The sequence below is a fragment of the Papaver somniferum genome, chromosome 11, assembly GCF_003573695.1.
Source record: "Papaver somniferum cultivar HN1 chromosome 11, ASM357369v1, whole genome shotgun sequence".
NCBI lineage: Eukaryota > Viridiplantae > Streptophyta > Magnoliopsida > Ranunculales > Papaveraceae > Papaver > Papaver somniferum.
This window is the reverse complement of record NC_039368.1, coordinates 118797023-118810802: the sequence shown is the minus strand read 5'-3', so window position 1 is coordinate 118810802 and position 13780 is coordinate 118797023. Positions and strand designations below refer to the sequence as shown.

Genomic DNA, 13780 nt, shown 5'->3' with positions numbered 1-13780 from the left:
TTATATCCAAAGATGGTTACAAGATTATAAACTCTTTATTTGAATCATTGAAACATTCTTAGAGGATGACAATAGCCGTTTTCACACACTATTAGCATCAAAGCAATTTTCAAGATATTGAAATAATCATTATCGAAACATTCCAAGCCTACATCAAATGATTGTATCACACAAACCATGTAAGATATTACTCGATAATTTTCTCATGATATAAGACGAACTTGGTCGAAGCAAAAGCTTACTAACACATATTTCGAGAAATATATAAGCGAGATATACTCAACTCGAAATCTCAAATTTTTATATAGAAAACTATATCGTAACACGACTTATGTCTCAATATAGGAGATAGAGCAGAAATAGACTTTCCAAGTGATATATGAGTTCAAGTCTCCACATACCTTTTGTCGAAGAAGTTCCACAAGCTCCCCTTAGTAGTTATTCGTCTTCAAATGATGGAACACCGTGAAAACTAAGCTCAACTACACTATTTATGTCCTAGTACGAGATATCTACAAATAGGCTAGAAATCAAGACTTATAGTTTTGATCATTAACATTGAAAAACATGCTTGAGATAGCAACGCATGCGAGTTCGACCGAACAGTGCTCTAACACCTTCCAAAATAAAACATTACTACCCTTGTTCAATTGAAACTTAGTATTTTGTATAATTTGATCCTTGGACTTTAAGATTCCTGCCCATAAGCTATGACTCACTGATTTAGAAGTAGAATTGGGAAAAAATGAATTAGGATTACCTTCAAACTTTTGATAGACTATTTTCCTCCATAAAGAGTTCTTCTCGGAGCCATATCTCCATATCAACTTGCAATGCAGGGGATGAAACCCAACTTCTCTTCTTTGTTTTATCGGAGGAACCCTAGATAAAATTCTTCATAATCCTTTCAATATCTTTCATAACAGAGATCGACATTTGGAACATGGAAAGATAGTAAACTGACAGACTTGCCAAAACATTGTTAACTAACAATAATCTTTGTCCTTTTGAAAGATATCTCATTTTCCAAGTTGAAAATTTCTGATGGATTTATTGAATAATTATATCCCAAATAGGCTTACATTTGTACTTACTGACCAAAGGTATACCTGAATACAGTAAACCTAACTGAGCATGGTTACAACCAAAAGCTTGAGCACACATAAAACCATTGCGATTTAAGCCAATACCCACAATTGCACTCTTAAAACAAGAAGAATATATTTTGAATTAGTTACATGCTCCAAAGAGTCGTCTAGGAAAACCAGTAGGTTGTCATCAAATTGGAATGACAATGCCATCCGGTGCAACCCGGAAAACAGATATAAGGCCATTTGTCGCAGCTTTTTTTTAGCATCAAAGAGAGGACTTCAGTCACTAGAATAAAAATAAATGGGGAGATAGGATCCCCTTGTCTAATTCCTTAAGGGAGAATCTCGCAAAAGAAATACACCACTTAACCCAACTCCTCCACACATGACCGAAACCACAACACTCTAGAACCTTGTCAATACAACCTCAATTTATGCTATCGGAAGCTTTTTCGAAGTCCACTTTACACAATATACCAGCTTTATCTTCTCTCGTTCTTGAATCTATAAGTTCATAAACTATTAGGATGTCATCATTAATTTGTCTTTCATGGACAAATGCACCTTGATATTCGAAAATAATAGAACGCAGAACCATCTTTAATTTATCGGTCAACAACTTTGAAACTATTTTATAAATTCCTCCGATCAAGCTTATTGGCCTGAAATTATGTAGATTCACTGCACCACTACATTTTGGAATCAGTTTCAGGTTAGTACAATTTATTCTCCAATCCTGAGAAAAAGCAGTCTCAAATTCCTTGATCACTTTCATAATATCAGGGTTGACAGAGTTGGACCCAAAGCCATACGTGAGAGCCGCACATGTGTTTCTATAGGTCGGCTTAGGGTTTACAGTGATATAAAAGTAGTGTTCAATTCCATTTTCATTTTCATTTCCAATTTGGAATTTCACATTGTTGTCGGCTAAGCGGCAGTCTTAATGTTAGATCCATTTCTGTAAAATTGTGGTTGATTTTAGTGTTCTCGGATGATTTTAGTCTCATTGATCTTCATTCAATCTATCTGATTGATTTTATTATTGATCACAAATCAGTTAATTTATATATTATTTATGGAGGAGCAGAAGAAGAAGGGAATCCTAACCCGGTCTAAGAGGAAGCTGGAGATGGATGATGTTCCAATTGCGTATATGGAGGAGCAGAAGAAGAAGAAGAATGAAAACCTAACTCTGGGGAAGAGGAAGATTGAGATGGATGGCGGTCCAATTGCTTCTAACAAGAGATGGAAATTGACTGCTCATAGAACAGCAACAGCTGAATCTCCTCATCAGAAACTTCCTCATGAGGTAATAGTTGATAATATATTGATAAGGCTACCAGTTAAGAATCTTTCAAAAGAATGTGCTTTAGTCTGCAAGTTGTGGTATAAATCAATAATACATCCTCACTTTATATCCTTATACACCTTATTTCAATCTCGCCGCAACAACAATAGATATCCAAATCTCACATTGGATATTCTTAATTCACGATTTTGTAGAATTAGACATCTACAGCAATGCACTTTAAGGTTAGATATAGATGATGACAATGATAATGATGTATATTATTTTCGTAAGATGACTGATCTCTGCATTTGTAAACAAGAACTAGTAGGTCATTGTAATGGATTACATTGCTATAGAGCATGTCTTGTCCATGGACGATGTTTCTTTCATATAACAAATCCTAGTTGCAGACCGAAAGACTTTATGTCCGCAATGTATCCAGTGCCTGATAAAGCTATCATTTTTTGTTGTGGTTTCGGGTTTGATTCTTTAGCTAATGAATACAAAATTGTCCTTGTTTACTCCAATACATCAACAACTTTAACTGATGTTCATGACAAATTCAAGTGCATGGTTTTCACACTGGGAAGCATATCATGGAGAGAGTCGTCTACTCCTACTACCCTCCCTGTTATTGCAGTTAGCGCTGGAATTATACAGGAAAAGATGAAGAAGAAGGTGATTTTGTCAAGGATGAGTTTTTCTAGATCAGCTATATATGTTGGTGGAGCTCTTTACTGGAGGGTACTTACTAGAGATCAAGGGTTTGGTGATAACAAAGAAGAGGATCAGGAGACGGAAATGCTGCTATGTTTTGACATTCACAATGAACAGTTTCAACTCATTTCTCTTCCTCTTGAATGTAGCTTAAAGATCAAGACGGGGACAACAACAATAACTACTGAGCAGGAGCAACAGTTAATTGATCATCGTCTTTTGGAATTTGAAGGATCTCCCTGTATAGCACGTCTACAGACTGGTGAGCAAAGGAATAATGGCAACTGTTGTTGTAAGGTTCATTTGTATGTATTGAAGGACAGAGTCAAGTCAGAATGGAGCGCAGAGATTTTTGATGTTTGTGATAATACTAGTATGATTCAAGATATGTCTAATCCTCCTCCCTGCATCATAGCAACAGCTACTTCTTCTACGACTGCGACCACCACCACCGTCACAACTACTACTACAGTTGCAGCTGCAGCTGCCACTACAACTGCTACTACAACTACTAGTACTACTACTCATGCTCCTCAGCCAATAACACAGATAATGTGTGCATCTGATAGAGTTATCTTGTACTGGTTTGATAACGTATGTGTTCAGTTGTACGATTTGAGGAGAAAACGTCTCAAGATGGTGAAGTATTCGCCCGTCGATCCCACAAAAGATGTTGAGTTGTTTAGCTGCGAGGTAAGGGGACGTGTCTTCCCTTATGATGATGATGTTGATAAACTTATTTATTGTAGACGGGATCATATCGACTATAAGCTCCATAGTTATGTAGAGAACTCTCTCCCTCTTAAGATCTTCATACCAAAAGAATGTACTATCTTGCGGGATTACATGAACTGGTTGCTTGAAAACAAGGATATAGAGGATGGACTAGGTTATGTATATACGGATGGAAAAAATAGAACGCCAGATTTTCATTGTTTTTGCAAGAGATTATCTAAGGAAGGGTCTCGATAAAAACTCGTCTTCATTCATCTCCAATGAAAGACAGAATGTTTCTCTTTTTTTCTTCAGGGTCAGCCACTGGAGGAAGAAATGAAATTTTCTTCTTGTTGACGATGCCTTAATACTCTGAACAGGTAAGCTTCTATTCTCTGCGGTATAAAAAGGGTGGTCAGAGATTTGCAAGGCCTCGTGTAGTAGTAGAGGGGTAAGGTCCGTGGGTGGTATACCCGTGGCTGAGTCGGAAAGTCAGCCTGCATCAGGGATCAAAAAGATTATCAAGCCATTATAGTTTATCATCCACAGCTTGATCATACACAGCCCTTTCTTGAGATTTTGCTTTTTGAAAACCATCATTAACCCTATTAAATCCAAACGTCATGTCCTTCGCAAACTCCTTTTCAAATATCATATACTTTGAAGAATTGATTGTTTTTTTATGTACTTCCCCTTTAATCTTATTCGCCGACATGGATACACTCTCAAAACTTAGATTCAGAATTGAGGAAAGAAAAGCAGCTCTCACCAGAAATTAGAAAAGAGAAGAAAAGACTGTTTCCTTTATAACCGCTAAAACCCAATTTGACGTCTTAAATAAGCAATGTTGCTTGTCTTTACTCCTTATCCAAGACAACAAATCCTCGTATGAATGAAATGTATGTACAAAATTAACCTTGAAAGTTTTGATATACCAACCGATATCCTTTTGCCCTAAAATCATGACATCAAGCCGTAAAAATAATATCAATGCGATGTACGGAATTACCCTTTAAATTTTTAACAGGGCGTTATGATCCTGGTCAATCAAGGGAGCAGATTTACCCACGACAGATGAACGCCTAATTCGTGGTTGACCAGCCATGCAAATAAAGCAACATCTAAACACTTGAAAGTTAGAATCTCATATCCTCGAATTTCCGATATTTCTTCCAAACTTTTTACAGCAAACCACGCAGCAATTGCATTAGCAGCTGTTTCAGCTAATGCAACAACTACTTGTAACTGTATGGGTTATTCTCCAGCTTGTATTTTTCATATTTTAAATCGGGATAGAATGAGCAACTATGCTCAAAACTATCAAAACCATGTTTGCTTTGAATTTTAATTTAATCTAAGATATTTTATTATCAAAAACAAAAAAAACACTTATAAGACTTCTACAAATAAATCTTCCATATTAGTGGCTGAGATAGGCTTTTTAGTTTTTAGTTTTGTGAAATGACCGTCTTTGGTGAGGACATTTAACAATATATGAATAGTTTAAAAAGGATAGGAAAAATATTTAAAAAGGAAACCAAATTCACTTGACAACATACTGTTGATTTAAAATTTACAAACTTGGAAAATCTAACTTAGCTTGTTTAATTTTGTGGAAGTCCAAATTAAATTTGAAAATTGATTAACTATTATATTATGATTTTTTTCTTTTAAATCAATATTATAATGGACAATGGTGTTTTTCCATATGAACGGTCATCTACATTTCAGACACATAAAGGACGGTTTAGATTGAGTCATATGTTTGGGTTTTTCAATTTACATTTTTAGCATATAAAGAAGGGTTGAGATTGAGACGCTGATTTAAGATTTTCAATCTACATTTCCAAGAGTCCAGATCAAGCCGCATATTTCAATCTCCACTTCACCCTCCCAATGTCTTTTATTTGGAGTTATTCTTCACATTCAATGTGAAACTGTTTCTTTTATTGTAAATTAAACTCTCTCTTAATTCATGCTTCTAAAAAAAAAATTGATTATTTTCTTTCAGCTTCTTGATCGTCTTTTTTTTGTTCATCAAATTAAAATTAAGATAAAAGATCTTCTTATGCCCGTAATATTTCAATTTCTCCAATATGTAAGATATTTCTACCAAAGAAGATCTCTTTATCATCCATTGCATATTGGAAAGTCGGTTAGTTATTATATTTGTTCTCTTATAGTTTGTACTTTTTATGGTTTATTAATTTTCATCAACATTTCTTTTCATCCAATGGGTGTTTTTAAATCTGGGTTATTGAGAAATGTTTCATATTTTTGATTTTTTTTTCTTTTTGTAGTTTTAGGGTTAATTTGTGTAAAGATTAGATTATCGCTCATTAGATTCATCAAATGTTTTTAAAGCGCAGTAGTTGTAGCATTTTCAACTTAATTTTTGTATTGCTCTCTGCTCTCTGAATTAGAATTTCATTTTAATATTGTATGGTGAATATTTTTATTTTTCCCCAAAATTTTTTTTGAAGCATGAATTAAGAGAGAGTTTAATGTACAATAAAAGAAACAGATTCAAATTGAATGTGAAGAATAACTCCAAATAAATGACATTGGGAGGGTGAAGTGGAGATTGAATTATGTGGCTCGATCTAGACCTTTGGAAATGTAGATTGAAAATCTTAAATCAGTGTCTCAACTCCAACCCTTCTTTATATGCTAAAAATGTAAATTGAAAAACCCAAACATATGACTCAATCTGAACCGTCCTTTATGTGTCTGAAATGTAGATGGCCGTCCATATGAAAAAACACCATTGTCCCTTATAAATACTACCTAAAGCAAGGGAGAAGGGACACATGTTGGTTTTCTCTGTCGAGGTAAATACCAATATTTGATTTTGTACATTGAGGTTTGGTAAAATCTTTTCATTACGTATTCCAGATGAATTTAGCTCTGCTAGAGTCCATTGTAGCAATGTTCACGAAGTATAATATATGATATCATTATTATTAACATGTTATTTAGGTATTTTGCACAAGGTCGGATTCGTTTGCCAGATATATATATATAAGGTCGGTTGAAAGGTTTATTCACGTTTATGTACCGTTGGTCTCACTGCAAGCTACTTTTGGACCCTTAATACAAATTGAGCTTGGATAAAGTATAAAATTTCGGGGTTTTTTCCAGGGACCTACTATATGTTTAGTTCATACAATTCTCAATAAGTTTTAAGCTCAGTTTTGTATAACATCACAGAGGTTGGAGCAAATGTAAATTATCAATTATGTGAATGCTTTGACAGAAGGTCTACAGATGTTGACAGGAACAAGGAGGTTGTATAATTGTAAGTTTTCTCACATCATTTGTCTCTTTTAACTCTTTATGCATATACTTCGAAATAAGATATTTTTTTATTAGAGATCCAACACCCAACACATTGGTTCTTGCAACAGTCTCTATATTTCAGTTTTTACAGGATAACTGAAAGTCAGAGTTTGTGTTATTAGTGTGTTACCTGATAATTATACCGATATCGGTCTGTGAAATCTTTTTGTTAGGAATTCGCTGAACAAGGAAAAGCTAGAAAATATTTTATGAAAAATATGTTGGTACTGTCCAATAGCAACATAGATTATGAATTGGGATTGTGGTGCCGAACATCGGTTGGTTCAATAAAAATTCAATTTTGTTAGGGAATAAAATCAGTAATCTATTGCTTGATGATTTATGTTCACTGTAAAATGATGGATGAAATCAAATATATGGTGGCATGTGTCGTGTTAATTAATGAGACTAAAACTAAATCTACATCTCTTTCCAATATCATACTTGCCTTCCTACCCTTTTTTTATTCTCAAGTGTCTATGATTCAATCGGGATAAGATCATGTTGAGTTAGTGTGTCACTTTCTTATAGATTATTCGTTTGAAATCAATTATGTTGAGTAATTTATTTTGATATTGTAACAAATTAGAAAGCATGTACGATAGCCATAAAGAATTTCCTTAGGCACAATCTTTCCTTGTAAAAGTTAATTTGTAACACCATTTCATAATGAATATGGATATGAAACTGGGGAAAGTTTGGAACACCAATAACACTACCTTCTTACATTAAAAATTACTTTCTCTTGCATTTGGTCGTTGTAGCAATCTCACTTCAAGCTACTCTTTTAAATAAGCTATTAAATTTCATGTATTTTTAATATAATGTGGAACTGATATTTTTCTCAAATTATAGGTGAATTATTGGAACTCATGCTTTTGCAAATAATGTTTTTCGTTTGATCGTTAGCATGTTGATACCGATGAAAGATTATCCTAACAACAATTCCACTTATACAGATATCGACAATCATTCTCGGTATGGAATGGGCTATCTTGAATAGTTAGTTAGACATATGTTAAATTTGGCCTCATGTAGATCAAGCATTAATGTTCCTTTCAAGGTTATGTACAAAATGATGTGCATACATGTATTCTCTTTGATTTCTGAAGAGTTGAATGTTAATCCTATATTTTTATATGCATTAGCAAAATTGAAAAAGTGTGTATGGAACCTCGACATGTTGGATTTTGGGAACATGAACACCAGCATATGCATCATATCTTATATTCTTTTTCTCTCTATATACAATTTATATAACTTCTGTTCCAAAGTTTCAAAGAACTTTTTAAAGGTATTGGAATAGTATGGGGTAGTAGTCATGTAAAAATTGTTATCGTTCAATTTTTAATGTTTCTATATTTTACAAATATTTACGTAAAATTCCACAATTCCGCTATTTATTAGAGATTTACATGTTTTTGGTTAATTATTAGTCTAAAATTATGTATTCAAAACAAATTTAAGTATGCTTCAACCAAAAAAAAAAGACAAATATAAGTCAAAATAGGTGATTGTTTATTAGAGATCATCATTTGAACAGCGTCTTGAGCAGCGTGTCTAACGTACGTATGTAAAAAGATAAATTCTAATAACAATAGGTAAAAATGACACAATGTAATAACATTGCAGTTAGATTTAACAGGACATATGTCGAAATATGATAATAAACAATCATTTCGCAACACCGAGAACAAATTAAATCCTGTGTCGTGTCATATCCTAGTTAATATATAAAGGGAGAAAAATCCACATATTTCCTATCAAAATAAAAGAAAAAATAAATAAAATACACACTTATTCTCCACCTATTTAATGTTTTTGCAGCGCCACAACAAATAAAAAATACATCGCTATAGGGCAGTGTGAAGCCCCGAGCACGCCAAATCAAAAATGCATTGCCACAAGGTGGGGCGAAGCCCCAAGCACACCAAATTTTAATAGATAAAAACAAAATCTACATTTTCAGTGAAAATAAAAGAAATAAATAAATAAAATATTCACATATTCTCAGCCTATTTAATGTATTTGCCCCGCCAAACCAGATCAAAAATACATCGCCACAGGTGGAGCGAAGCCCATAGGTCATCAGATCAAAAATGCATTTCCATGAGGCAGGCTGAAGCCTTGCGCAGGCCAGGTTAAAAGGAAAATAAATAAATAAAATAGTATTTGCCTTGCCACACCAAATCAAAAATACATCACCACAGGACGGGGCGAAGCCCTGTGTACACCAAATCAAAAATGCATCACCCCGGGCACATTATATTAAAAGAAAAAATATACCCGATTCCTAGCACATGCACAAATCTAGTCTAGATGATTTACGATTCTCCTAGACATGTCGATGAAAATGGATGGCTCAGATATAATGATCAAAGTAATACAACCTCCGTTTCTGGAAAATTGTTACTTTCACTTTTTCATTTTAGCCTAAAAATACCCCAAATTGAAAAATGAAAGTAACATTTCTCCTGAAACGGAAGAAGTATTATGTCAGATTGTAGTGTGATTGGTTATAGAAAAAGACAGGAACGAGTACGTCGTCTGTTCTACAGTTTCTACTTTATTTCCTATATTACGAAGAGTCCTAAATATACTCCTGTTTTTCCAAGCTTAGTATAGGGGCCTTCCAGGGGCTTGGTTACGAGGCATCTGGGGTTTAGTAAATGTCCATGTTTTCTTTTAGACGGTTAAACCTAAACAATTCCGGAAAAAATTAAAAATTAATTCTCTGATTTTAATCAACAACAACATAACAAGAATGATGTAACGTCTTATTAATACGAAGGCCTCTTGTCAATCCAAAACTGATATTTTTAGAATATCTTTTTAGTAGGAAGAACCTAAGCTTGGTCTATGATTTCTGATATTTCCTTGTTTGCGGATTTAACTAAGTCTTAGATAGCGCAAATTGAAGAGATAATATGCCCAGCTTTGTCTTCTCTACGATTTACGAGTACTTACTCGTGCACGGAATCAAACAAGAGGAGGTTGTCTGATGAGACGTCGGCATTTGCTAAGGACTTTTTAGGAGAGATGAGAACTCTCAATGCATCTCAATATAAAACTATAAATGCCATCAATCAATTTTCTATAATAACCTTCATGCATATATATATATCAGCCGACCAACATTAAGTTTAGGGTCGGGTGACCAACAGATTGATAATGTTCCACCCGTATTCAACTCATGAAAGTGTTCGGTTTCAGAAATTTATCCGTATCCAATCTACCAAGAGACACATCAAGTGTCCACCCGCCAAAATACGAATCGGTTTGGATAAAATCAGCAGTTATGCATGTTTTTACTGACCCCTACCTAGCATGCATATATTTTTTTACTATTTATGCTTGGAAAATGAAGAACACTTTATAAATAATGGTGCTTATTTCTCTTTCAAGCCCTTTAAACTTTTTATTTATCTGTTTAATAGCTTTATAAAAAGCCTTTTACCTCGGAGAGTCGGAGTACAATTCCTAAATTTGATTATAAAGTTAGGAATTTATATTCTAAAGTAAAAATTCATTGAGATAATAAAACGATAAATTTAATGTTTATTTGGAAGGATCGAGAAAACATTAAAAACATTAGTACACCATCTCCTGCGTGTTTTTCATCAACTTTAACTCAAATTTTCCAACAACAGGTAATCCACTGAGCTACATAACCTGGCTAAATTGGGGAATATACCATTTAATTGGGCCTATAATTAGGACAAAAAATTCCACTAGAAATCTCTTCACACCACCCCTTATCAAAATAATTACCTAACTACTTATTTTATCCCTGATTAATTAACATTTATTAATCGTATTAAGGGTTAGTTATGTTTTGGATGTAAGATTAACTAATGTTAGAGAGTTCTTTAAAACATCGAACATTCTGATTTTTTTCGTACACAGTTCACATAATCGGTTTATGTTCATGCACTTGTAAACCGATTCTGGATTGGTATTTCCAAATTCCCAGAGGACATTCACAATCGGTTAACGTTGACATGTATATAATCCGATTTTGATAATCGGGTTTTACATATTACATATATAAACCGATTGTTTTCTTTCATACAAATTCTTTTTTTCATTCATTCCATTAATTATTGTTGTAGGATGCATTTAGCACGTGCGTCAAGCCTTTAAACCCCTAGGTGACCCTAGTGGACGAGTTATAGTCTCGTGAAGGTTTACATAGATGTCTACCCACAAAACCTAACCAAAAACTTCTAAAGCCATCAATCTTCGTTCGAAGATGATACACAATCCAAGTAGTCCGGGTTATCCTCCGGGATTCGTTCTGCCAAGAAGTGATAGCTTGCATCGAAGGCGAATGCTTCCCCCTTTTCCTCCAAGTAGCGCGCTTTCACGACTTTGTGCTACAAAAACACGAAAACAAACTTACATTTGTTAGTGGTGTTTCATTGGAAGATAAAACAACATGGGTTACGTAAAACAAACCACAAAAATACTTACAAAAGTTTCAATGTACAAGTTGAATAGGCGAGTGTTAAAAATCCGAGGTTGGATATCTAAAAAAGTAAGTATCGCATTTTCGATAACCAAGTGCCTATCATAAACTTGTTGGACACTTCTTCCATTAGGATTTCCAAACTCTTTCCCGAATGTGTTGTGTACTGTAGTCCAAAAGGTTACGGAATCCTCCTTTTAGGAGGATTGACGTCTAAGTTGAGTTTAAGCGTACCATGCTTTGGTGATTGCCAAATATTCGATTGAATCAAATGATGCCATTTCTTGTATGTGGAGGTATAAAATGAGTAGTTGTGGAGTATATGGAGTGTGGGGGAATAAAATGATCAATTTTGGGCAAATGGGGTCCAAGGGTGAGGTCTCTATTTATAGAGAGTCCTTAAGGACTATTTTTTTTTTTGAAAAAAGTGAAATAATTTGGTATAATCGGTCTTTTAGAAGGTCTGTAAAACCCGATTGTTTTTATATGCCACCAGGAATCGGTCTTTCTTGTAACCAACGTAAACCGATTAAAAACATGTTAACATTTTGAATTTTCACCGAAACTAATAGGTTTATATATATTCATATGTGAATCGGTTCTATCTTGAAAAACATACAGGAAGAATAGCTTGCACAATCGGTTTATGTTGACATATCAGGTAGACCGATTGTTGGCATGTCAGGCTAGAATTATCGAGCAACACATAATTATAATTAAAACTTCAAGTGCATTAAGTTCAACACAGAGATCATCCAAAATACAAACCTTAAAGGAGTGTTAAGAACTAATAACCACAAGTCTTATAAACCTAAACTTTTAATATCTAAAAACTCAAAGAGCAGTAGCACCAGCATCAGCAGCAGCAGCACCACCATCAGCAAGAGCACCAACACCAATATCACCACCATCAGGATTCAGGAGAAGCGGCTTGTGATTGAGCCTATTGTTTCCACATACCTTCCATTTCTTCATGGAGCTCCCTCTCAGCTGAAATCATGTTTCTCCTTATCCTAGTGAACTTCATGATCTCATAAAGCTCCTCCAGTGCAAGCTTGTCAATCAATGTGAGGGCTTGTTCAAGACGGGTCTCACCCCCAAAAGCAAACTTATATAGGCTTATTTCTGGCACTCGTTGTGGTTCCCTAAGAATGTCTTCCAAGGTGATCTCTCGATTGTAAAATGCTAGGTGTCCGAAAGTCCATATCTAATTAAAAAATAAACAAAAATCAAATAAGAAATCGGTACATAAATAAATATATGTAATCCGATTCTGAAGAAACTATTAAAATCGGTTTATATGGTACATGTATAAAACCCGGTTATGGGAAGGAATATGAAGAGACTGTCTTAATCGGATTATACATATTACATATATAAACCGATCCTGGTGATGTATTTTCATATTTCATTTCTAAACCTAAAATCAGTTGATGTTAATCCTCATATAAACCGATTATTGTGCATGTTCTTCATGGACAGAAACAAAACCCAGAATCGGTTTATTCTGTATGTCAACAAAAACCGATTCTGGGTGTAATCAGAATTTTGATATGTCAAAAATGAAGATTTAAGCATGTAAATCAATAAAGTATAAAGAATCATAGAATGATTTGAAGGAGATTTACCTTTTTCTTGGTTGGATCGAAGATCGTCGAATTAGAGGATGAGTTTTTTTTATTTTGATTAGGATTTTGAGAATTTGGAAAGTTTATGATGGAAATAGAAAGTTTTTTTAGGTTTAGTTTATTTTGTTTTTGGATTTACTGAAAATGAAAAGATAGAATTTATATGAGAGAATTTTAGAAATTAAAGTAGGGATAAATTATTATTTTTTAGAAGTTTGGATGCCCAAAATAATTTGATGATGTGAGAAGGAAACTTTGATAGGTAATTTAGCCAGGCTACATAATAGCGGGTTACTCTTTTTCTCTTCAATTCATTTCGTGCAAAGGTCCCGTTGGATTGGACCATATGTTGTTACTAATGTTTTTCCTTATGGTGCAGTTGAAATTACTAGTCTTAGAGACAACTCGGTTTCCAAGGTCAACGGCCATAGATTGAAGCCATACTATGAGAACATCGCTTATGTGAATTTGGACGAACTTCCATTTGAAGATGTACTCCCTCTGGAGGAGTAATGTGAAGCAAGGGCTAAGT

At 34.2% G+C, this 13780-nt stretch overlaps 1 protein-coding gene across 1 annotated transcript; it reads left to right on the top strand.

Moving 5' to 3' along the window:
* The first annotated feature begins 1975 nt into the window (after positions 1-1975).
* On the top strand, positions 1976-4205 carry LOC113322381. Its single transcript, XM_026570454.1, has 2 exons — positions 1976-2400; positions 2950-4205. The coding sequence occupies exons 1-2, from the start codon at positions 2167-2169 to the stop codon at positions 4069-4071; spliced, it is 1356 nt and encodes a 451-aa protein (XP_026426239.1). The 5' UTR covers positions 1976-2166; the 3' UTR covers positions 4072-4205.
* Positions 4206-13780: the final 9575 nt, after the last annotated feature.

Excerpts from the sequence above, each read along its gene's own strand:
- LOC113322381 (XM_026570454.1), top strand. The coding sequence starts at position 2,167 with ATGGAGGAGCAGAAGAAGAAGGGAATCCTAACCCGGTCTAAGAGGAAG. Across the intron at positions 2,401-2,949 it reads ATCAGAAACTTCCTCATGAG|TGCATGGTTTTCACACTGGG; the intron begins GTAATAGTTGAT and ends GACAAATTCAAG.